A 25,625-nucleotide genomic window follows, 5' to 3' on the forward strand; every position below is an offset into this window, starting at 1 on the left:
GGATGGGCCTCCGAGAGCCAGAGGACGTCGGTAACAACGTGGGTCTGTGACCTGGTGTGAGAGGCACGTGCCCTCCGCAGGGTGGGGGACACCTGGCTGGACACCCCTTGTGTGCCGGCCCGCCGCAGGGAGCCCTGGCACCTCAGCTGTCGTGGGGCTGGCGGGTCGGGGTGCTGGTTGGTCTGCTCAGGGAGATGGTCTTGGGGGCCTGCCTGTGGCCCTCCATTTGCTTTCCCGTCACCAGGTTTGTTTGTTTTATTCATTATGGTCATTTAAAAGGTCGTATGCTTGAGTTTTCCGCGACGCCCTTAAACCTAGCCCCCGAGGTGGGAGCCCCCCGCCTCACCCTGCCCAGCAGCCACTCACACACTTACTGGTCTCGGGTGCTTTCTGCACTCTCAGCGGTCGCCGTGGACCCCAGAGAGCCTCTGCCCGTGTGGATCATACCTCTCCACGCTCAGCGCGGAGGAAAGTACCCCTGAGCCATTTTAAGAAGTTTTCTTGTTTATTTATTAAAATGGCAACAGACCCGCTCTACGTTTATATAAATAAAAAGTCTTTACGAACATTTTTACTTTCTCGGAATGGCTAGGTGTAGCTCTAACGTCGCCCTCCGCCGTTGGCAGCCCCAGACCTGCCCTCGCTCCGCACGCCCGGGGGCTCTGCACAGGCAGCTGCGGCCCAGGCCTCCCATGTGGGGCGCAGGCCGTGGGAGAGGACGCCCTGCAGACGAGGGGGCTCCAGGCTTCCCCGGGGCCTCTGACCTGCCAGCTGGTCGTCAGGCTGGCCCTCAGCCCTGGGGTGGTCTGGTCCCACCCTGCAGGCACCTGCACGCGGTCTGGGTGTGCACGCGTGCGTGTGTCTGTGCATGTGTGGGTGTGCATGTGCGTGTGCCCGTGTGTGTGCACGTGCGTGTGTGTGCATGCGCACGCGTGTGGTGCCTCAGCTGCGTGGGAGGCACATTTGTGGGTCCGCGCCCGCCTCCACCGGCTCAGGTGTCCCATGTACAGGACAGGGCCATAGGCAGCACCAGGCGTTCCATGTTGGGGGGGGTGGATGTGTGTTTCTGAGGGTCGGTGGCCTTGTGGAAGTCCCAGGACCCCAAGCAGATGTGTGGTTAGGCTGCCGTGGGCTCAGCAGTGCCCGGCCCCGGCTGCCCCCAGCGCTAGAAGCTGAGCGCTTGCCCAGACTCACCTGCCCGCTGATGGGCTCGTCCTGCCTGCCCCTCCCACCTGCTCCAACGCTGTGGGCGGCCCCGTGGCTGTCCCTGCCTGGCCGTGGCCACGGGGTGTCTCCCACCCTCTGAGCTCCACGTCTGGTGGGGAGTACCCACCAGGGTCCCGGGATGGGCGGCCACTGCCACAGACCTCACCATGTCCTGTTTGGCCTCACCTTCCGTTGGCATCTGTTCTGTGGGATGCCCTGGCTCTCTGTCCCCCTGTTGCCCATACTGGCGCCTCGGGGCCGGGCATCGAGGGAAGACTGTGTGCAGACCTTCCCTGGCTGCCCAGAGTCTGTTCTCGCCGGCCTGGCCTGGCCTGGAGGCTCCGGAGGGGAGAAGCCAGGCTGCTCAGAACAGGACCCAGGTGACCGCGGGGCGGGCAGGTGCCAGCCAGGCTCACCTCCAAAGGCAGGAAGCCACATGGATGTTCTGGGCCACTGTGTCTCCGGGTGTGAACATGTGCCCACATGTGGGACCCGGGCATCCCTGGTCTGCTGGCCAGGCTCAAAGCCCATGCTTGCAAAGCCCCTGGGCAGCCCCAGGGCCAGCGTCCAGGCAGGCATGGGCCCGAGGGCGTCAGAGCTGAGTGACGGGCACAGCCAGGCTGGGCCCTCGATTCCTGTGGGATGTTGCATTCAGGCTTATGCTGGAGGCTGCGGCAGCTGATCTCAGATGCTAACGGGACAGGAGCCTGGGGCGGGGCAGTGCCCGTGATCCCACCGCCAGCTCCGAGGGTCGGCTCCCCCACTGAGAAGGCGGCTTGAGCTGTGTCTGGTGCTCTTGGAAGAAGGGGGACTGAGCCATCTGGTACCCAGAGTGGTGTCAGGAAATGGCGCCTCACCCCTGTCCTCCTGGTCGAGGACCAGCCTCGGTGGGAGCTTCCGGCCTCCTGGGCGGCGGCCCTGCTGTGGGCCGGGGCAGGTGGTGCACCAGGGAGTCCCGCTGGGGCGCCCGCCCCTGTGCACACCCACGGCCTCGCTCCTTGCACGGCCTGGGCTCTGGGAGACACGGCTGTCCTCTGGGCAGGAGCCCCGTGACAGCAGGGGGGTGGGCTCGGACCAGACGGTCGCGTGTCCTGAGATTCCGGGCGGCCCCTCTCACAGGTCACGGTCACCACCATCGGCTACGGGGACAAGGTGCCGCAGACGTGGGTCGGGAAGACCATCGCCTCCTGCTTCTCCGTGTTCGCCATCTCCTTCTTCGCGCTCCCGGCGGTAGGTGCTGCCTGGCGGGGCCGCCGCGCACGCGCCCCCGGCGGGGCTCCCCCGAGCTCGGGGCCCACTCACCAAGGTGCCCCCGCCCTCCTGCCCCCAGAGCGCCCTTGGCAGCGGGTGTGGGCAGTGGTCAGTGGGGGCCTTCGGTAGCAGACAGTCGGGTGCAGGCGTGGATTCACCCCGAGGGGACACGGGGAGGCCCCAGCAGCAGCCACCCCGCGATGGCACAGGCAGAGTCCCTGCACCTGCTGGAGGCCTGAGCTAGGCCTTGACCCACGTCCTCCCCAGAAACTGTGGACCATGAGGTTTGCACCTTCTAGTTGCCCGTGTGGGCACATGGGTCCGTGTGTCCCTGTAGGGCGTGGGCGTATGTGACACGTCACTCCCCACAGGCACGTGTATGGATTCCGTGCACGTGCCGCACACATGGGTACGACTGGTCTCTGCGATGGACGAGGGGCTTGCTTCCCACCAAGCTGGTCCCGTCTGTCCTGTTGGCTGTCCCGGGCATGCAGCTGCAGACCCTCTCAGACGGGGCTACCTTACGCCCAGGCTGGCAACCAGGCACCTGCCCTGCGCCCCTGGCGCCTGCCATGTCCCCCAGGCCAGGCCGGGCAGTGGCTGCCCGAGTGGACATGAGCCCTGGTCTCGCTGCTTCCCAGGGGATTCTCGGCTCCGGCTTCGCCCTGAAGGTCCAGCAGAAGCAGAGACAGAAGCACTTCAACAGGCAGATCCCAGCGGCCGCCTCCCTCATTCAGGTGAGGGCACCCGCCGTGGGCGCGCGGTCGGCGTGTCACACCCGCCACATCTCAGCATCCATTCTGAGATCCCAAAGCTGCTCTCTGCCGTGATGCTTGGAGCAGATTCCTCCAGAGTCGAGATGCAAACTGTGGGCCCACGCCAGCTAGTGGGCCCGGGAGCGCGGGCTGCTCGGCTCCCTCCCTACAGGGTCCTGCAGAGGGTCACATCCTTCGGGGAGGGCCGGGGGACAGGGATGCGCCCTGACCAGCTCCCAGACAGGGGTCTTTCCATGGGCCTCTCCCCTCCCAGCCACAGAAGCCGACCTTGGCGTCTTGTTCCTCAGCCTCCTTCCCCCGCCCCACCCCACCCCTGCTCTGCACTGGAGCAGATCTAGGAGAGAAAAGGGAAGGGTTCCCATGTGGCCGTCCCTCAGGGGGACTGGGGTCCTGCTTGTGCAGTATGGTCACCTTCTGGGTGTCCCCGGCACCCCATGGAGCTTGGACATCCCTGTGGCAGCAGGTGGGACTGGTGAGCCGATCGCACGGCCACACCCTGGGTTCCAGGGCCCTTCGGTGGCTGATCAGGGGCCCAGGGCTCCTGTGATGAGGTCTGGGGGCTGGAGAGACAGAGCCTAAGAGCAGCGTGGGCGGGGGGGTGGGGCCTGAGCTCCTGAGCGCCCTGCTCCGCCCTGTGAACCAGGGCCCCTGGAACCCACCAGACAATGGCTGGTTCTTTTCAGGCTAACAAAGACCAAAAATCATCTGAAAACCAGGTCCCAGAGGGTCTGGGGAGGGAAGAGTGGGGAGGAGCAGGCCCAGGGCCGGCCCGGGGAGTAGCTGAGGGGGATCTTGGGGCACAGGTGTAGTCCGTGTCCAGCCGTGGATGTGGGGCCCCCTGCCCAGTGGGGCAGCTGCACCCAGGACTGGATGCCCGCTAGGGACGCCCCGGGGTACCCCCTGTGGCCTCGTTGCCTGTGCCCTGTGCAGCCCCGTGAGGGATGCTGGCCATCAGGCGCTGCTCCACCTGGGAGCCAGAGCTCAGCCCCGGGCTCCCCCGCGTCTGGGGCCTGGACATGGACCCGGACGGGGAGGAAATAGCAGAGGCCGTAAAGCTGTGGGGCTCGGCCCCCATAGGCCGGCTTTTATGGTCCCACAGCCTTCTTCTTTTGGGGAGACCATAAATCAGGCCGTAAAACCCAGCCCAGGCCGCTGTGGGCAGACTGCAGGCGGGAGCGGAGTGCGGTGGACTCCTCGTGGAGTCTGGTGCCTTGGGGCAACCCTGCGAAGCCCACGCTCGGGCAGGGCATTCAAGGGGCTGCGGGCACACCTGCGTGTCCCCAGGAGCTGGGGACCTCAGTTCCTTGGCAGTACGCTCGTGGGCGTGACATGTGCCCGCCGCTTGGCAAAGTGAGCCTCAGAGGGTCAGGCCTGGGTGGCCTTTCCCGTAGGTGGCATGAGGGCTGCCCTGTCGGCCCAGGTCCCCATCGTGGGGGGCGTCACGGCCGCCTGGGACCTTGCCAGCCCCACTGCCAATACAAGGCCCCCAGGGTGCGTCCTCAGCGGCGGCTGTCCAGAGGGTCCCCGTGACTGCAGATGGCACCGGGCCCCGGGACCCCGCATTTGGGCCTCTGGAAGGGGCCTCGCTCCCCCACCCCTCCTGCCGGGTGCCACAGGCCCGGGTGTTCTGTTTCTGAGCCCGTGTCTGAACCTGCCGTGTGCACCCGCCGGCTGTGGCCCGAGGAGAGGCAGCGGCAGGTGTCTTTGCCTCTACGAAGGGATCAGGCTGGGGGAGGGAGTGGAAGGTGTGTTGAGGTCCCAGACGAAGACCTGCGTGGCGTCCAAGCTGGGAGGCCAGGCAGCGCATGAGGCCCTGGGAAGTGGGGGGCTGGCCTGCAGGCTGGGGTGCCGGCAGCTCCCACTGGAGGCCGTCAGGCGGCCAGGCCGCTGACCGCTCTTCTCTCTTCTACTGATGCAGACAGCGTGGAGGTGCTACGCGGCCGAGAACCCCGAGTCCTGCACCTGGAAGCTCTACGTCCGCAAGCCGGCTCGCAGCCATGCCCTGTTGTCCCCCAGCCCCAAGCCCAAGAAGTCTGTCATGGTAACAGCCCCTGCCTGCCCCCCGCACGGCATCCCTCGCTAGCAGGCCGGGCTTTGACCCTGGGTTCAGCTGAGCTCTGTTAGAGGAGCCCCACCGCTCCGGGCCCAGGGTGGGGGTTGGGGAGCATGACTGGGTGCTGCCCTGCCGGGGTCCCCCTGGCCCCGGGGGTGTGTGGGATGGGGGCTACAAGGCCGGGGCTGTGGGGGGCCCGAGAAGGAGCCCCAGGGTGCAGAATGGGCCGGGATCTGGTCTGTGGTGGCAGAGAAGGCTCTCGAGAGGGCCCTGGTGTCCCACTGTCTGCGGGGCGTGGTGGTTGTCGGTCGGGAAGGAGGCGGCATCCCAGCTCGGGGAAGAGGCCTGAGGTCGTGGTGCAGGGGGGTTGGGCAGGCCTCGGGCAAGGATGTCGTTTGTGGTTGTCCGCTGTGGTGAACGAGGTGTCCCTGCTCACACCTGGTGGGGATGCTCAGCTGTCCCCAGGGCCCCTGCACCCTCCCCGTCCCCCATCTCCTCACCATTGACCCTCAGAGCAGCTCTGCCGGCCCCGGACCGCCTGCCGGCCACCCCGCACATGCCGTGGCTCCTGGCTGCCGTGTTGGCGTGCGCCCCCGTGCGCTCCGGGACGTTTACCTGTTGGCCCGGCTTCTGGCCACCTCCCCCTTGGCCCAAGCCCCCCGCAGGACCCCAGCCTCCTCGCAGGGCCATGGCCCCCCCGTCTGCATGCACCAGGCCAGTGCTTGGCCCTGAGGCCTGGCTCTCTGGCCGGTGCCCAGCGGGGACTGCCAAGGGGTTCTGGGGCTAGCGGACGCCCAGGAACCATTGGCTTATTGCTTGTCGTTTTAGGTAAAGAGAAAGAAGTTCAAACTGGACAAGGACAATGGGCTGAATCCCGGAGAGAAGGTGCTCACGGTCCCCCACATCACATGTGAGCCCGTCTCAGAGGACCGGAAGCCAGACCACTTCTCTGTGGACAGCTGTGACAGCTCTGGTGAGAAGCCTTCGCCCTGGGTGGAGGCATGGGGACGGGGATGGGCACTTGGCTCCTGTGGACCTGGCGTCTGCCCCGTGATATCCTGCCCCCCCCCCCCTCCAGCTCAAAGGCAGGTCCTTTTGAGAAGGTGGGACCCCACCCTGTTCCACACGCCGGGCTGGAGGGGCCAGCCCTGCCTCAGTCGTGATGTGTGGCGCCCCAGGCTGGCAGGATGGAAGCGGCCCCAGTGTGTTGACCCCCCGCGCCCGGTGGAGCGCAGACAGGACCTCCAGAGCCCCCTCTGTGCACCTGCCCTCGTCCCCTTCTCAACACCGCGTCTTTGCTTTTCGGGCATTTCTGTGTCCATCTCTTCCTTCTGGGACCACTTCCTGGCACCCAGTGGAACATGCCCGCTTACCGGGCGCTGTAAGGGCAGAGTCACAGTCTCGGCTGTGGCAGAGAGGGACAGGCTCACGTTGGTCCTGATGCTTTGTGCTGACGGGCGCCCGGCCCGCCAAGTGCTGGGTTCTCAGGCGGCGACCCCCTCATGCATCCCCCTGTGTGGGGTCCCAGTCCCCTGGCAGCAGGGCGGAAAGCACTCCGGAAAGGGGCCATGGCCACTCCCTGCGCCTCAGGGCTGCCTGTGGGCCGGGCCAGAGCGCCCACCCCGCTGGGCACTGGGCCACCGCGCGGCCCCATCCCATGCAGTCGCGATTCTGCTCTGGCCTGAATCTGGCCACTTCGCTGGTGAGCCCCCAGGACGCGCTCCCCGCCTGTCCCCCGGAGTGAGCACAAGGGACAATTGTGCCCACAAATGCCCGGGCCCCCAACTCCGGATCCAGGGCAGGGCCATTGTCGCGGTGCAGATGGGGGCTGTGCACAAATGCTGCCGGGCGGGTCGGGCGTGGGGGGCAGCCTCTCTGCCGTTCGCTGAATGTGGGGCGCCGCATTCAGACTGTTTGCTGGTATGAAGTGCCCAGGACGCCTGCAGAATGGTAATGAGGCACGAGAGCGGGGAAGCCAGGCTCCCTTTGTGAAATGCTTTTGCACGGAGGAATTTTGCTTTCCCACCGACACCATAAGTCAGCCCAGCTCGAGCCGCGGCGTTGCCGGAGCCTGAGCACTTGGCCTGGCCCCTGGGGACCCTGCGTGGCCCCCAGCCTGGGGGTGGTGGCTGAGGCTCTCCAGAGCCCTGGTGGGGGACAGGGAGCCTCATCCCGGGCAGATGCAGTCACCGGGAAGGGCCCTAGCCCCGGTCCCAGCGCAGCAGGGCGCGAGCAGCCAGGCTAGATCCTTCCCCGCCCCGGCTGGAGCGACACCTTGCACCCAGGCCTCGCCACATGCACAATGTGGGTATGCTGAGGGGCGTGGGAGGCAGGCGCCCTCCCTGTCCCGGCTCTGGCCTGCGCACGGCCCCCCACTTCTGCGGTTTCTTGAGCCCATGGAGTCTCTGGGCTTCTGTCCTGTGACACCTACGGTCCTGGGAAGGGCGGTCCACCCACATTCGTGGCCTCCAGAGCCTGGTCTGCAGCCCTGTCATTCCTGAGCAGATCTCCTGTGTTCGTGGCAAGGGCCCTAACTGGCCGCAGGAGGAACGGTGGTGGTGGCAGGCAGTGTGGACAGCAGGAGCTCTGCCCTCGGGGCTCCCATCCTTATGCAGGTTCCAGCCTCCCGAGCCCTGGCTGCTCACACGTCCTGCTCACCAGGGTCTGTGGTCCGGAGCCCACCCCGTGCAGGGCCATTGGGACGCCCCGGGATTGAGGGGCAGCAGGGCCTCCTTGGCACCCGAGGAGGAGGAAGGGCCCCAGCAAGGGTGCTGAGCCTGTGGGCCTCGGGGGGACAAGTACTGGGCCCAGCCTGGTCTGGCTCAAAGGCTTCTTGGAAGAGGTGGCATCCATGCTGGGTCGAGCTGTCTGGGAGAGAGGGAAGGAGCTGTGGCTGGGATGGGGGAGGGGGTAGCCATGCCCCTGTCGCTCCGTGTGGTCGCCAACCTGGGCATACCGTGTGCTTTCCTACTGCACCCTGGGAGCAAGCCCGCCTTCCCCGTGGAGAGGCCTACATGGGTTCCTGGTGCGCGGGTGCGGGCGTGATCCTCCCTTCCAAGACTGGAGCTTGGCCCCGGAGCCTGCAGATGCTGGACGGGCTGGTCCCCGAAGTCCTCAGAGCACTAGTGTTCATGGCCAGCTTTGTGTTCTCCAAGCCCCACCCAGGATGGCATGGATGGGGAGTGGACAGGACAAGCCAGTGGGCCAGGCCAGCACCTGCAGTGCCACGGTCCCCGTGGGGCTGGAGGTCGGAGGAGCCAAAGCCAGTGGGAGGGGGCCTGAAGCCCCAGGCAGCGTGGGTGTGACTCCCAAGGCAGGGCAGAGTGGACTCGGGGGGTACTGGGGAAAGGGCGGCCTCCCCTTCCATTGCACACTCGGCAGAGGCGAGCCGGTCCAGGGAGGCGCTGATGCAGAGCCTGGCCCACGGCGGTCAGGGGGTCTGCTTCTGCCCGCAGGTCATTTCCAGAAGAGCCTAATTCGTAGCACGCCGTTGGCAGCCGGCACGGTGCCCCTGGCCGCACACGCCAGGCCTCCCCTCTCGCACTCCCCTCCGGGCAGCAAGGGTCCGACAGCGCCCTGCCCGCTGCCGTCCACGGGCCTCCGCCAGGTCCCACCCTGCGCCCCCACCCATGCTGCCGTGCCCCATGTTTGTGTTCTGCCTTTTTAAATTCTCTGCGTTGGTCGCTTGTGTGCCATCGACCCCAACTCGTGCTCGCCGGCAGGTCGGCTGGGTTTCTGCTTTGGTGTTTGGGTTTAATGTCCTTCTTCCTGAAGGGCTTTCAGTGGTTCCTTCAGGGGAGGTCTGCACGGTCAGCTCGGTTTTCGTTGGTCTGGAATTGTCCTATTTTGCCTCTGCCGTTGGGTGGTGGTGGGTTGGGGAGGAGGTCGCCGGCTGAGGTACGGACGTCGCGGGGTCTGGTGTCCGGGTGTTGTCCAGCTCCTTAGTGCCACTGTCACCCCCGGGACTCTGGCGCTAGGTCGTGTCTCCACAGTGGAGCCGGGCGGGTGCGGCAAGCTCTCTCCATCCCGCCGTCCGCTGTGATCCCTGAATCTGACGGTCCGTGTTTTTCCCACGGTGCGCACATAAGCACCAAGGATCGCTGCCCTCGTGGCTCCGACCGGCCCTGGGAACGTCGGCTCAGCCGTCTGTCTGTCCGCCTCAGCTGTCCCTTGTATTTTCCTGCTCTGTCTCCCGGCCACCCCATCGGCGGCTTCTTCCCGGGTTGCTGGCTGTTCCGATGTGTCTGACCCACTGGGTAGTCCCCGCTGAAATTTCCAGTCCCCGGAACTCCATCCTCCATGCTGGGCGCCCTCGTCCGTCGTGTGAGGCCTTGCTCGGTCCTTGCGGCCGGTACCCCCCTCGGAGTCAGTCAGTCACTTGAACGTGCTTATGTCCTCACCTGTGTCGTGACATCATCATCTGTGCCGTGACGTCGTCACCTATGAATGACATCATGATCTACATCACAGCGCCATCATCCTGGTCACGGCGTCCTTCTCCATGTCATGATGTCCTCATGTGCATCACGATGTCGTCATCCATGCCACGACGTCACTGTCCACTGTCTTCGGAGGGTCTGTCTCTGTTAGCCGTGGCTTCTGCAGCATTCCCACAGCGGCTCGTTCCCTGTGGTCTGTGGGGGTTTCTAGCAAGGGCTCCCTTGTGTCCTCTTGAGGGGACATTGCTCTGGAGACATTGTCCCCTGGATGGGGTAGCCCCATGAGCCCCTCCAGACGTCTATGGAGCGGGGATTCCTGGACGCCCGCGCACTGCGAACACCGGCTCACTGTCCCGTGAGAACCCGCCCATCCCCACGTGGCGAGAGCTGACACTTCACTCGTGCCCCACGAGCACGGGCCGCCGCAAACTGGCTTTCTCTCTTCTCTGCGTGCGCCGCCCCTGGCTTGGTGGGTTGGTTTCTGCTTCTTTGTTTCTGTGGCTGGAGTCTGCTCGCGGCTGTTCATCCGGTGTCTCTGTCCCCCCCTCCTGCCTGTGCTGGCCGCAGGCCCGGCTCTTCCTCCGGGGCGCACCGCAGCTCCCCCGGTGAGGGGATGCCCGGGACGGCCAGGGTGCAGGGTTAGTGCTGTGGCTGCTGGGGCCCTGGGGGACCCACGCAGAGCCCGTAGAAGACGTGTGTCACTTCGGTCAGCTTTGTTGGGGAGTTTGTAGAGAGGGGGTTTTGATGGCATCAGTTTCTGGCTGGAAACAGAAGTCCTCGTCTTGGGGACAGAGAGAGTGTTCCTGGCAGGGGAAGCCGGGATCTCCCTGCTGGCAGAGGGCCGGGCCGTGATGCTCCAGGTCAGAACCCCCTGCGGCCCCCTCAGAACCAGCAGGAGGATTTCAGAGGCTGTCCCTGGAGATTCTGAGTCACAGGCCTGCGGGGAGCCCAGGAGTGTGTCTATAACGTGCCCCCCACTCTGGGGACTATCCCTGGGGACCCCGAGGACGAGGCCCAGCCCTGGCTACAGGGGACCAGAGCAGGGGTTCTGTGACCCAGGTCTGTCTCACCTGGGTGCCCTCCTGGCGCCCGCAGCAGGTCCAGGTCAGCCTTCCGTTACGAGAGCCCCCCGCGGAGAGAAAGCACAAAGGAGTGAGCCCCGTGGGTACGACTGTCAACACGTCAACGCCGGCCGGGACTGTCACCGAGAAAGACGGGGTGCTTTACCCGAGATCGGGAGCACGACAAGGACAAAGGCACCCTGCTCTTGTCACCCCCGGTCCACATGACCCGGGAGGCTCTAGCCGGTGGAACGGTCATGAAAAAGACATCGTCGACGTCCGGGGTGGAGGAGAAGAGGGGAAGCCCTCTCCGTGTGCGGGTGGCACAGTTCTCGGTGTGGAACCCCGGTGTGTGGGCAAGATGACCACGGAGCGAGTGCGTGAGCGGAGGCAGGTCACACGCAAGCATCAGTTCTACCGCGGCGTTCTGCGGCAAATAATCTGAAGCGGGCGCCCGGGGCTCAGCGGGTGGAGCCTCTGCCTTCGGCTCGGGTCGTGATCCCGGGGTCCTGGGATCGAGCCCCGCATTGGGATCCCTGCTCAGCGGGGAGCCTGCCTCTCCCTCTGCCCCTCCCCCTCCACTCAGGCTCACTTTCTCTAAAATTATTTTTTAAAAGGCCGATTATTATAATGTTAAGAACACGAAATACTCAGAGGGCAGTCTCACGGAAGGTGCGAGTGCTGAGCCCTGGAGACCCGTAAAATGCTGCCAGGAGAAGTCCCAGAATTCCCCGGGGCCGGGGAGAGCTGCGCCGCGCTGCTGGGTCACCAGCCTCACGCTCATCTCTGAACTCAGCGCACCAGGCATCAGAATCCCACGGGCGTTCTGTGGAAACTAATGAGCCGGGTCTGAAATTTGCATGGAAATGACCCTGAAGTTCCAAAACAACGTTTGAAAATGAGCAAAGTTGGAGGGCCAGCCCTAGCACGGAGCCGAGTGCATAGAACAATGGCAGAACAGAGTCTGCGTAGACCTACGTGCTGTGGGGACAGGCGACTTTTGACGGAGGCGTAAGGGCGGGTTGGCAGAGGAAGGATGGTTCCAGCGCACCGTGTGGGGGCGGCTGGAGCCTCCACGTTTCCAGTGGTGAGCTTGGAGCTACATCTCCCCACATATCCAAGAATCAACTCGAAATTTATCACGGAAATAGAAGCCTGAGAGTTACAGATGACGCGGAGACAGTCTCCGTGACAGAGTGCTGAGCTCGTCAAACACGACCCCGGCAGCATGAGCCCTGATAAGAACCAACCGTTTGGACTTTTCAGAATTAAAAACCTCTCTTTGAAAGATGGTATTAAGAGGATAAAAAGATAAAGGCCAGACAGGGAGAAAATATTTCCAAATCAGCCATCTGATAAAGGATTTGTGTCCAGAATATGAGAGGGATGCTTATGGCTGAGTAATAAGATGAAAACAAAAACAGGCAAACGGTTTAAACAGACACTCATCAAAGAAGAGAAACAGGGGCGCCTGGAGGGCTCAGTCAGTGAAGCCTCTGCCCTGGGCTCTGGTCATGATCCCAGGGTCCTGGGATCCAGCCTCATATCAGGCTCCCTGCTCAGATCCCAGGGTCCTGGGACCCAGCCTCATATCAGGCTCTGCTCGGCGGGGAGCCTCTGCCTGTCCCCCACCCTCTCCCCCCTCGTGCTGTCTTTTTTTGCTCTCTCAAATAAGTAAACAAAATTATTAAAAGAGAGAGAAATGGATATGCACCAGAGAATATATTTGATATCATTCGTTATTAGGGAGATGCAATTTAAAATCACAATGAGGGGCCCCCGGGTGCCTCAGTCGGTGGAGCATCTGCCGTTGGCTCAGGTCACGGTCTCAGGGTGCTGGGGGTCCCCGCGGGATGATACACCAACACTCAGAACTAACTAAGAATGAGCCACGAGCACACACGACAGCTTTGGATAAATGGCAGAAAAATTATGCTGCGTGAAGGAAGCCAGACAAGGAGAAGGGGAAAGAGCTCGGAGGGTCTTATTCTGTTTGTACGAAACTCTAGGAATCGCAGACTGCTCTAGAGCGAGGGCAGGCCGAGCGCTGTCCTGGGATGTATGGGGGTGGGGGTCGGGTTGGGGGGAGCCCAGAAGGCCACAGAGAGACCCGGGGTGGGGGGTGTGTGACCGGGATGCTTGTGATCCTGACTGTGCCAACAGTTTCCTGTGTCCCAAATCACCAACATTGTACACCTTAATCACGGGCAGTTTGTTGTGTGTCTATGATGCCTCGATGGAAAAAAAAAAGATATTTTGCACAGCAAAAAATACCCCGAGTAATTTTTTTTTTAAATAATAACCTGGGGACGATGGTCCCATACCTCAGGCTCATTTCATCAGGCTGCGGGGAACCTGTGCGTCCTGAGGACAGAGGATAGAAGACAGAAGCACAATTCGAGGAAGAAGACACTGAGCTTCGGACAGAGGACCAGGTGCCGGCAGCCTCCGTCGTGATCACGGGGAGGTCAACTAAAGCTTTGGGGGCTTGACTTCTCTGATGGCTGGTGGCCTGTGGGCCGGCGAGCTTGGGAAGCCTCAGCCCAGCCGTGGACGCCGGGAGGATGTGTCAGGGCCGCCGCTTTGGAGGCGCAGAGGGCGGTTTGCATGAAAGCTCAGGACACACACCACCCCCCGCAAATGACCCGTGGTTGGGGACTGATTCCTGCAGTTTCTAAACAGCAAAAGATGGCGAACCACCAGCATCCCCAGATGGAGCTCAGCTCCCGGGGGGTGTCGTCTGCGCACCCAAAAGCCACTGACCGCGCGAGAGGGTCCCCTCCGCGCTGAGGAAGGCGGCATCCCTGGCAGCCTGCACCTCGGGCTTGCAAGAGGACACCGGCCCGCAGGTGTGTGCGGATACAGGGTTGGAGGCAGGGCAGCTCCGCCAACCTCTCCCTGCGGCCTGGGATCCAACTTCTCTGAGGCGCGAAGGCACAGCGAAGTTGGAAAACCATCTGGGCTGGTGCATGTGTTTAAGGAGATCTTTAATCTCCTTTTAGTCTGTTTTATGCTAATTTGTTCCAAATCAGCGTGCTGCCTCTCTCGGAGGTATATTCATTGCTATTTAATCTCCGAAGGTGGCAATTATGTTGCCGCTGGGAGCAACAGTTACTTCTAGTGCCTTCAGTTCTTTCTTCTGCCCTGGGCAGCGCACGCTGTTTCGGCTCTTACGGTTTTGCTCCCCACCGCCCCCCATCTCGTGAGTGGTTGGTCTGGTTTATCTTCTGTTATTACAGACTTTCTTATCCAAAAACTACCTTTTTGCTTTTTTGCTTTCTGTTTTCCCAACCTGGGCTTTTACATTGATTCATTCCCTTTCTTGGTTTAATTCCCTTTTTTTAGAAAAAAGCCTAACGAAGAACGGCAGCGGGCTGATGTGAAGTGTGCGCTGCCGGCGCGGCAGACGTGGACGTGCTCCCGCCGGGAGGGTTGGCCGTGCTGCGCATCTTGCCGGGAAGCATGTTCCTCGTCTTTGCTTTCTTGATCGTGTTTATGTTTTGACTTTCTCTTTCATCTGAAGAAATGTTTTCTCACTTTTTAAGCAGAACATTTTTTTTTAAATCTCTGTTCCAGTTCCTAATTTAACGGGCTTATAGGGGGAAGATATGGCCTTTGAAATAGATGCGTTTTTCCAGTAAAGATTTTCTCTGTGTCCAAGTACAAACATGAAAGCATTGCTTTTGTAAATGGTCTGCGGGCCTAAGTTAAGATACATTCTCTATCTGCAAAACACAGACTTTCATTTGTATACACAGATAAAACCTACATTGCGACAGAGCTCGCTCACATGCGCACGCGCACACACACACACACACACACACACACGGGTACACATCTGTGCCATCAGCCCCGTCCCACCTTTCCTGGCTTTGGTTACTGCTGTTTTTAAATCTGACACCCCATTCTGCCAAATTTGGGAACAGGAGAATTAAATCCTCCTTCCTTTGCAATTTTGACTTTAGAAGTGGAGGGTCAGACCCGTGGGGTACTCCTGAGCACAACCTCACGGCCGGGAGCTCTGGCCTTCTCTGCTGTGTGACCCTAAGTAAGCCACCGCTTTCTCTGGGCCTTGGTTTCCAGACCTGCGAAATGGGGATCCTCGCAGGGCTGCACCCCGGGTTGTGGGGTCGACCGAGTGAGTTAGGACATGGGAGTGCCCACCCTGGGCCTGTGTGTCGCCGGCTTCCTGGGCCCTCTGGCCCTCCTCCCCTGCCATACAGCCCCCTCTCCGCCAGGCTCCTCACACCGCGGATCTCGGGGCGGATCTGGCATGGCTTCTTGAAACTGTCTTGTTTTATGCAGCTCTGGGGCTGGGTGCGGTGCGGAGGCTTTGGTGAGATCTTTGGTCCTTGTTCGCTTGGTGCCCTGCGCCTCTGGGACCCCCATGAGTTGTGTGGGGTTTGCTCTGGTTGTCCCCGTGCTCTGGCTGGAACAGGGGCTGCTCGCTGCTGTCCACGCACGTGGCCTCCGGTCACTCCTGCTTTCCTGTCCTTCCCCGTCGGTGCACACACTGGGGCGGCTTCAGGGCCACCGGGGCCGTCCGCCCTGAGGTTCCGGTCTTTCCCTCGTCCTCCACCGTGGCCACGAGCCACAGCCTCTCCCCGTGCCAGGGATCTCCATTGCTTCGGGCTGGCCCAGTCTTCCAGAAACCTCCCCCGAACCCCATGTCCGAGTCCTCTTGTTCCTTTGTCCTCGTGGCCGGAGTTCACTAGAGGCTACATAACAGCGTACTACCGACCGCGCGGCTTAAGCCACAGAAGTTTCTGTCGCTGTCCCAGAGGCGGAAAGACCAGATCGAGGCATGGCCTGGGCTGCTCCGTCCTGGGCTGCTGGAAAGCCACCTCCTCGCCTCTACTCACAGAGCCCTTCCCCGGTGTCTGTGCAGCCCGGCCGTCCCTCTGTCTCCCTCGTCCAGATTTCCTGCTTCCATAGAGACGCCAGCTGTAGCGCGTGGGCACCGCACTAATGGCCTCACAGGACCCTCCTTCTCCAAAGGTCACCTGCACGGGTGCTGGGCTAGGGCGCTCGGAACTCTGAGCCTCAGGGACCCGCTCGGCCTGTACCCCTGGAGCGAGTGCATGACGGACATCAGTGCGGGCTGCTCGGTGTCGCCCTGCCGCAGGGGGTCCCCCTCCCTGGCACCCCCTCCAGCCGTCGGCAGCAGGGCAGCGTTCTCTCTGGCCAGAGGAGGGAAGGGGGGCTCCGCCCCAGCAGCCCTGCCGACATCTGGGGCCACATCAGACTTTGCCGCGGGGCTGCTGTGGGCGCCACGGGGTGGCGGGCAGCGTCCTGGCCTCTGGTAGGGCCTAGCAGCAGTGCCATGGTGTTCCGACGAGCAGGACGTCCCTAGATCGTGCCGAGTGTCCCTTGGCGGGGACGGGTACTGCTCCCAGTTGAAGACTGCTAGGCTGAAGGGACACCTTGGAGCTCTTGGAGGTTTGGGCCCTTTTAACCCATTTACTGGGCGTGGTTTTGAACTGCAGGACGACAGCAAGAACACAAGCGTACGTCCACACGCTCCTCCGCCCGCCGTCTGCCCACGGCTCATAGTAGCGCCTCGCCCCTTACTGCGAGGCCCCCTGCCAACGTGGACAACCGTGAGGCTGGTGGCTGAGCCCTTGCCTCATAAGCCACATGCCCCACGGACCTTTGCCCCAACCCTTCTGCCAAGGTGGTTCCTCAAGGTCCAGGGACCCCATCTTAAAGCGACAGCGCACTCCCCAGCCTCCGCCCGCAGACGCGGGTTCCCTCCTTTCTCCTCCCAGCCGCCCGTGTCCCGGGGCTGCCGGCGGCCATGGCTGAGCCTTTCACAGACGTCCCTCTCCGGGCCAGTGTCCAGTCCGGGGGTCCGGGGTGGGGGCCAGCTCTCTGGGCCTCTCTACTCTGGAGCACGCCCGGTCTCTGCCTCTCATGATATTCAAGTTTCTGGGGGTGACAGCCCTGCCATTTTGGGGGGGGTTTGCTGCATGTTTCCTTCTGGTTGGATCTGGCTTGTGCCTTCCCAGCTGGAATGTCCTGTCAGCGACAACGTGTCCTTCTCGGGGGGACCCACCCCAAGGCCCGTGATGCTTTCCAGCCCTCACTGGTGATGCAGCTTTAATCACCCATCAAAGAGTCATTCTGTGCTGCTTTGCCGCTGATAAGCAACTGGGGGACGTAATCTAAAGCCGTGAACATATCCTGTTGCTTATGAACAAATGTCTCCTGGATTTAGAGCTTTCCTGGAACCGATGTTTATGAGGCTGATTGCAAAACGCGGCTTCTCCAGCCCTAGGCCTCTGCCACTGACGCACTAAAATCTGTCCAGTGAGAATGGTATTCTGAGGCAAAACATACTGACTTTGTCCTGTGGGAAAAACTTTCCTTCTCCCCCGTTTATTTACTTCTTTTGACTTATTATCTATACGCATGGGCTCGCGGATTTTTGTAGGCTACTTCTTACCGGCCTGAATTAGATGGCTACTCCGAGTGTCCCAGATTCGACCGCTGGAAACCCTTTCAAGCTGGCTTCTGTGTCCTTGTGACATGCTCACATTTTTAACTTATTTTATTTTTTTATTTTTGGGTGTTTGTTCTTTAGCATTTCTTTATGTTCTGGTAAAACAAGATTCAGGCTTATTTCCTATGCACTCTGCTCCAGCAGAGACCACCAGTTTTCCAGGGAGCTCTGGTTCTTTTTAATGGGTGTGTGGGGGGTGAAATTATTGGAAACCAAACTCTGGGCCCTGGGTGTGCCTGTTGCTACTCGGCATTTTCTCTTCTTGTCCCTTCTGTGCACAGAGCTACGGAAACGCACATGAATGGATACACCTACACATACACAAATGCACCCACAGTTGCGCAGGGGACATCTGGAACCCAGGCCTGTGTCCCTCCTGCTCCTCTGTCTGCACTGGGTGTCCCTTTCCTGGGGACAGGGGGGGAGCCTCCCTCGTCCCCAGTGAGACGCTGCCTCCGGGCCCCAGCAGCATGCAGACTCCCGACTGAAAGCAGCTAACCTGTCTGGTTAGTCGCTTTGCCCTCGCCGCTGCCAAGTCACACCTGCTGGCTTGTTAGTAACTCTCCGCCTGCTCCCACTCGGTCCAGATTCAAGTCGATTCATCAAGTACTATGGCCTCAAGGTGCTTGGGACGGCGGCTTGCTTTTCCCGCTGTCCCTCTGGCCCTTCTCTTTCCTTCCAGTGTGTTTCTGTCGCTCGTTTGAAAATTCATTCTTTCCCTTCACTTTTTTTTTTTTTTTTTTACTTGTTTTTCCCCAAGAAAAACAGATGGAAACCGTTGGAAGGTTCGGGGTAAACAGAAACCCTCACCACCACGTTTCAACCCCACGTCCTGGAGGTATGACTTACGTACCATTACAGTCTCCCGTTTTCAGTGTGACTCCAGGAAATTTACTGACTTGTGCTGTCGTCACCACGATCTAGGTTGGGGACACCCCCCACCCCACCGTAAGACCCGCCGCGCCCATGCAGGGTCCGCTCCTGTCCCCACGCCGGGCCCCAGCCGCCCCTCCGACGGCGGCAGCCTACCGTGGCTGTCCCTGCACTAGACGGTCCGTCGTAGGAGGCTGTCCCTGCGCTGGACCGTCCGTCATAGAAAATTTCATCTTTGTTTTCCCAGTGGCTTTCAACATGCTTTTAAGGCTTCTCCAAATTATGGGACCTCAAAATATTTCATTCCTTTCTATTGCTGGGAAGTATCTGTTGTGTGGACAGCCGCGTCTTTTGCTCCCCCACTCCCCAGCTGAGGGATTTTTCCACGTTGTTTCGCGTGCCTGCCTGCCGGGAACGCGGTTCCGGGCTGCGTGCGTGCTTCCCTCCGCCCTGCGGACATGTGTAGCCGCGGGACGGCTCCAAGGGGGCCTCTGTTTCCTTTCTTGCGGGATTGCCCGGCGGCTCTCCGAGACGGACGTACCCTTTTACCTTCCCAGCAGCAGTTGGTGAGGGTTTCTGTTTACCCCGAACCTTCCGACGGTTTCCATCTGTCATCTTTCTTCGCGCCACATGGGTATCTCCTACGGCTTTGGTTCGAGCTTCCCTAGTGGCCAGTGATGTCGGAAATTTTTCACGGGCTCATTGGCCGGTTACGTATCTTCTTGGGTGAAATGTCTGTTTGGATCTTTGGCCCATTTTTAAACACTAAATTTCATATTTTTAGACATTCTGATGCAACCATAAGAGAAAGTGTGGAGAGACCCCATGTGCCCTTTACACGGTGGCCCTGGGGGTCCCGTCACTGGAAAGCAGAGTCCATAGCACAACCAGGCGGTGATGCTGAGACAGCTGAGAATCGGGCCGTCCTGTGTCAGGCCCCGGTATGGCCTCTTCATAGCCACACTGACGTCTCTTCCGCTCCTGTGCCCCCTTAATCCCTCGACACCCCTCACCCGCTCTCCACTGCCATGATGTCACTTCGAGATCGGTGTATGAACAGCACCTGACTGTTTGGACTCGGCTCTTCCGATGTAACGTGACCCTCAAGATTTGTGCAGTCTGGGCGTTTCTGTCACTCGTTCGTTTGGGTCGCCAGTGGCACTCCGGGGCGTGGACACACCCGTTGGTTTAACTGCTCGCCTGCTGAAGGACAGCTGGGGGTGCCCACTGTGCACCTCTCACAAGTCCTGGTAGGCTGACCAGCAGCCCCCACAGCTCGGAGGTCCTGAGTCCTGGAATGGTCACTGTTGTCCCACAGGGCAGAGGAGATGCTGTGTACACGCTTAAATTAAGGATATTGAGGTGAGGGGGGTGGTCCTCCATTATTCCGGGGCGTGCAGCGTCGGCATAAATATCCTTGCAGGGAGGAGGCAGAGGGGGGGTTGGACAACAAGAAAGGACAGTGACGTATCACCGGAAAGCAGAGGGGAAGATGCAGTGATGCCGTGTGGGCGAGAGGAAGGGCCACCAGCTCGGAGCACAGGCGGCTCCGAGAGGAAAGCAAAGCAGGGAGACACATGCCCTCCGTCCTGAGAGCCTCCGCCAGGAATCACACCTGCCCGGACGTCCGTTTCCGACGTCTGCAACACGTCCTCGGAACTGCGAAAGAATCCGTTCGTGTCACCACCGGGCTTGCGATCATTTACGACAGCGGCCCCAGATAAAGTTGGCAGGAACCCCCCGGACGGGTTTTGTGTGGACGTGAGTTCGTTTCTCCAGGGTAAGGCCCCAGGGTGCACTCACTGAGTACGTCCTCTGGCCAGGGCATGTGGCTGCACTGACTTCCCATCCCCTCCTGCCGTGTAGGGGTGACCCCGTTTCTCTGGGCCCCTGCAGCGTCTGGTGTGGACGCCAACTCCCTTCCGGCCTGTTCGCATAGGTGGGCAGCCGGATGTCTTTGCTTGGAGTCCGTGTCCTCCTGCCGACGGGACGCCGAGCGTGTCAGCCCCGTATCTCCTCCTCGCCGAAATGTCCCGGGGATCTGCCCGCTTTCCAATCGGACTGTTTCTAGTTCTTGAGTTGGGAGACGTCGGTACTTACTCTAGATACTAGTCCCAAGCCAGGAATGTCATCTGTCCTGTCCTTCCCCAGTCTGGGTCGTCCTTGTCCTCCTCCTCACCAGGTCCTCCGCAGAGCGAATATTTTAATCTCAGGGGAGCCCGGGGTACCCAGTATGGGGCTTGTATTTTGCTGTCAAGTCTAGGGACTTTTTGTCGTAGCTTCGATCCTGAGCATTTCTTCCCATGGTCTCCTTGGCAACCACTCTGTTAGGGTGTCATCCGTGTCCCTTACAATCCAGGCACTGGAAGTGTCCCATTCTGGGGCATCACCGCATTCCCAGAGCTGCCAACTGCCACAGCTGCAGAACCATCTCTCATCACCCCCCAAAACGAAACCCAGTCCCCTTAAACGCCATGTCCCAGGCCCCTGTTCCATCCCCGTATGCCCTAGGCGACCCCTCATTGGCCTCCTGCCCCCACGGACTTGGACGTTCTGGGCATTTTACATTAGCGACGCCATCCTGAGCGTGGGCGTTCTTGACTGGCTGCTCCGCCGGGCATCTTGCTCGCCCGGCATGGTGGTGTGCACAGAAGTACTTGTTTCTTTTCACATCTAAGTCCTGTTCCAGTGCACGGACACACCAGGGTTTCTAATCCTTCCATCAGCCAGTTGGCGTCTGCGTGACTTCCCCGCACCGGCCGTTAGGAGCGATAGCGGATGCCAGCGTTGGTGTAGGGGTCTGTGTGCGGGCGTCTCACTCCTCCTGGGGAGACGTGTGGCCGAGGAGCGTGGAGTCCGGGTAACTCCAGGTCTCACGTTTTAAGAAACTCACAGAGCGAGTGTGCTGCTGCCCATTCCCTCCCTGGGTGTGAACACGGCCCCGGCCCTCTCTGTGTGAGCACTTGTTCTTATCTGGCCCATTATTTAGGCGCGAGAAGTGGAGGTCCTACAGGCTGTTGACTAGCCTTGCCTGTGACTAGTGACATGGCGCGTCTCCCCGCGGGCTTCCTGACCACTCGTGCATCTGTCTTTTGGAAAAATTGTCTATTCAGAGTCCTTTATCCATTTCTAAAAATGAGAATATTTGTCTTTTTGTTTCTGAGTTACGAAAGTTCTTCATGTACTCTAGCCACCATTCCTTGTCAGATAAATGATTTGCCAATATTTCCTGCCCTCCGGGGGTTTCTTGTTGTTTTCTTTAGGATGTCCTCTGAAACACAAAGCTTCAGAGAAAGTCTAATACAGCATTTCTGTTGCTTATGCTTTTGTTATCTTAAAAAGCATTGCCAAATCTTGGGCCATGAAGATCTATCCCTATGTTCTCTTCTAAGAGCTTTGTTGTATTTTGGTCTTTAATCTAGTTTGGGTTAATTTTTGCATTTGGTATAAGGAGGTGGTCCAAATTCTTTTTTTTTTTTTCCCATATAGTTCCAGCATCATTTGCCCAGAAGGTAATTTTTTCCGCATTGAATACTTTTGGCACCCATGGCCAAAATCAACTGACCACGGATAGAAGGCTTTCTTATTCAGACTCTCATCCTATTCCATCGATCTAAATGTCTTGTGTCTTGTCTTATGCCAGGAACCACACCGTTTTGAACACTGTCACTCTGTAGTAAGTTTTGAAATTGAGGAGTATGAATCCCCCAACTTTATTCTTTTTTAAGATTGCTTTGGCTAATCTAGGTCATTAGAACTTCCATACGAATTTGAGAATCAGTGTGTCAGTTTGTGTAAGGAACTCAGCTGGGATTCTGGTGGATATTGTGTTCAGTCAGCAGGTCAGTGTGGGACGTCTTGCCAACAGGACCGTATTGTGTTCCAATCCATGAACATGGGATGTCTTTCCTTTATTTAGATCTTTTCTTTCAATAATATTTTGTGGTTTTCAGAGTATACGTGTTGCATTTCTTTTGTTCAATTTATTCCTGAGTATTTTTTTTTTTTACTTTCTTTGTTGTGGTATATGTAAAACAAAATTTACCATTTTAACTATTTTTAAGTTTACAAGTCTATGGCAGTAAGTACATTTACGTTAGTTGTGCTTTATTTTTTGATGATACTGTACATGAAATTTATTTTCTTAATTTAATTTTCTGTTTATTGAAAGTGATTAGAAATACAATTGGTTTCTCGAAACGAATGTATCTTGCAATCTTGCTGAACTTGTTTATTAGTTATCATACTTTTTTTAGTGGATTCCTTGAGATTTTTTATATATAAAATCATGTCATCTGTGAATGGAAATACTTTTGCTTCTTTCTTTCCAAATTGGATGCCTTTATTTTTCTTGCCTAATTGTCCTGGATAGAACCTCCAATGTAATGTTGAACAGATGTGGTGGGAGCAGACGTCTTTGTCCCGTTACCGATCCTAAGAGGAAAGCACTCAGACTTTCACCATGAAGTACCACAACAGTGTGGTTTTGTACCAAATGCCCTTTTTCAGGCCGGGCAAGTTCCTTGCTATTCCTAGTATCCTAAATGCTGTTCTGTCCTCAGGGAAGGGTATGGGAATTTACTAAATGCTTTCTCTGTGTTGTCTCTTCTCTGGATAATCATGTCATTTTTGCTCTTTATTGATCTGGTGTATTAGATGAATTGATTTTCAGATGTTAATCCAACCTTGCATTCCTGGAACAAATCCCATTTGGTCCTAGTGTATAATTCCTTCTGTATAGTGCTGGATTTTATTTGTGGGTATTGTGTTGAGTGTTTTGCATCTATTTTCATAAGAGTTACTGTTCTGTATTCTGTAGTTCTCTTTTCTTGCTATATCTCTTTCTGGTTTGGTAACAGGGTAATGTTGCCTTTGCAGACTGTGTTCGGGAGTGTTTCCTCCCCCCCCCCCCCCCTTTTACTTGCTTCCTGGAAGAGTTTGTAAAGAATTTTTATTCTTGAGGTGCCTGGGTGGCTCGGTTGGTTGAGCAACTGCCTTCGACTCAGGTCATAGTCCTGGAGTCCCGGGATCGGGCCCCGCATCGGCTCCCTGCTCGGCGGGGAGTCTGCGTCTCCCTCTGCCTCTCCCCTCTCATCCTCCTCGCTCATCCTCTCTCTCTCTCGCAAGTAAATAAATAAAATCTTTTTCTAAAAAAGAATTTTTATTCTTTATATTTTCGGCAGAATTTGTCCGTGAAGCCATCCGGACCTTGCAGGCTTCTGTTTGTGGAGAGCGTTTGGACTGACCTGTCTCTTTACTTGTCACAGAGCGGTTGAAATTTTCTACCTATTCCTAGTCAGGGTTAGTAGCTGTTTTGCTTTCTAAGGAATTGTCCATTTTATCTAAGTTTTATAGTTATCGTTATAAAATGACCTCTAGCATTCATTGAAATCCTTTTTATTTCTGTAAAACCAGCTGTAAAGTTCTCTTTCTCCTTTTGAATGGCAGTCGTCTGAGTCTCCCTCCTGTCAGCCGCGCTGAGGGCTGTCCATTTTGTTGATGCTTCAGATAATGAACATTTGGTTTTACTGACTCTTACTTTTTCTAGCCTCTATTTCATTAACTTCATATTTCATTTTTTCTGCTTGCTTTAGGGTTAGGATTTTTTCTCTTTCTTTCTTTCTTTCTTCCCTCTTCCCACAGTGGAGAGTTATGTTCTTGATACAGGGTCTCTTGTCTGCTTTCATGTGGGCACCTGCGACCGGAGATTTCCCTTTCAGCACGGCTGTCCCCGGATCCCTCCAAGTTCGGGTATATTGTGTCTGCACTTTCGTTTACCTCAAAGTATTTTCTAATTTTTCCTACGAATTTTTCTTTGACATATTGGTCATTTAAGAGTCTACTGTTTAAATTTCACATATTTCTACTTTGGATCCATTGTGTTTACTTGTCACAGTAAACTTTACAGCCCTTTAATGCAGCAGATGGTCCCTCCTGGAGAACGTTCTGTGTGCATCTAAGGGTGGCCTGCTCTTTGGTTGTTGCTTGTGGGGCTCTGTCGCTATCTGCTGGGTCTGACTGGTTTATGGTATGGTTCACATCTTCTCTTTATTGACGTTTTGCTTATTCATTCTATACATTATTGAAAACGGAGCATCGACATTTCCAACAGCTGTCACTTTGGCGGTTACTGTGGCTACTTTGATTTCGGGATGGTTCTCAAAGGAGCATGTGGTTACTCTTCACGGGATACATAGGTTTCCATCCTCTTATGCTCAGTCTGTTTGTATCTTTGAATCTGAAGTATACTTCCCATGAACCCATATTGTTGGACTTTATTTCTTAATTCTGTTGGATTAGCTCTGCCTTTTGATTCTTTAACGCCCCCGTGCTGAATGTTATTGACATAGCTGGCTTTGTCCACAACTCGGCTTTTTGTTTTCTGTCTCCTGTATTTTTGTTTTCCCACTTCTTTACTGCTTTCTTTTGCATTTAGTGAATATTTTTGAACATATTTAAGGTTCTTTAGTGATTTTCACTACTGGAGTCGTTTCCTTGGTGATTGTTCTTGTATTGATCAAACGCATCCTCGTGTCAGATTTCTACTGAGCTGAGGCTGGTTAGGTACAGAAGGGACTCCTATATTGCTTTCTTACATTTTACCCATTTCTGTGGTATTGTTCTTAAATATATTAAATGTATCTGTTATAAGCCTGATAATACAATGTAATAATGATTATGTCGTGGAACTTTGTCTATATAGAAGCTGAGGGGAACAAAGTATGTAGTATTTGATTCATTAACCTTCTCACTTAACGTTTTTGATCCTCTTCATGTGTTCCCATGGATTCAGATTTCCAGCGGGTGGCATCTCCTTAGCTCAGTGCAACTTTGCAACAGCAATTGCTTGGAGTTGATGTTGGTCAGTATGTTACATTCTAGACCACATGAGTGCAACAACACAACTAAATACGTGTTGTTTCACACAATTACTTTCTTAAAGATTTTTTAAAAATTTATTTGACAGAGAGAGGGATCACAAGTAGGCAGAAATACAGGCAGAGAGAGAGGGGGGAAGCAGGCTCCCTGCAGAGCAGAGCACTCGATGTGGGGCTCGATCCCAGGACCCTGGGATCATGACCTGAGCTGAAGGCAGAGGCTTAACCCACTGAGCCACCCAGGTGCCCCTCACACAACTACTTTCTAATTCAATTAAAGAAATGGGATAAAATATGCATTTATATTGTCTTGGATTAACACATAATTACATTTATGGATGCATTTTGTTTAAGGTTTGTGTATTTATTTGAAAGAGAGACAGAGGGCACAATCAAGGTGAGGGACAGAGGCTGAGGGAGCGAGAGAAGCGGGCTCCCGATGCGGGACTCGATCCCAGGACCCCAGGATCATGACCTGAGCTAAATGCAGACGCTTCACCCATGGAGCCACCCAGCGCCCCTCATTCTTGTTTTTTATGTGTGATTTTGATGTACTCTGCAGAGCCACTTGCTGCCTGAAAAATGT

The 25,625-nt window shown here is 57.4% G+C and overlaps 1 protein-coding gene across 9 annotated transcripts in view; it reads left to right on the forward strand.

Moving 5' to 3' along the window:
- KCNQ1 (potassium voltage-gated channel subfamily Q member 1) overlaps positions 1-25,625 on the forward strand; it is a 308,960-nt gene that overhangs the window by 88,185 nt on the left and 195,150 nt on the right. For all 9 annotated transcript variants that reach the window (XM_059398838.1, XM_059398849.1, XM_059398844.1 and 6 more), the window contains 4 exons: positions 2,326-2,436; positions 3,099-3,194; positions 5,152-5,274; positions 6,115-6,259. In XM_059398838.1, the coding sequence (XP_059254821.1) occupies positions 2,326-2,436; positions 3,099-3,194; positions 5,152-5,274; positions 6,115-6,259 (475 nt within the window). The remainder of the gene's footprint in view (positions 1-2,325; positions 2,437-3,098; positions 3,195-5,151; positions 5,275-6,114; positions 6,260-25,625) is intronic.

This window comes from Mustela nigripes, chromosome 1, assembly GCF_022355385.1.
Source record: "Mustela nigripes isolate SB6536 chromosome 1, MUSNIG.SB6536, whole genome shotgun sequence".
Taxonomy (NCBI): Eukaryota; Metazoa; Chordata; class Mammalia; order Carnivora; family Mustelidae; genus Mustela; species Mustela nigripes.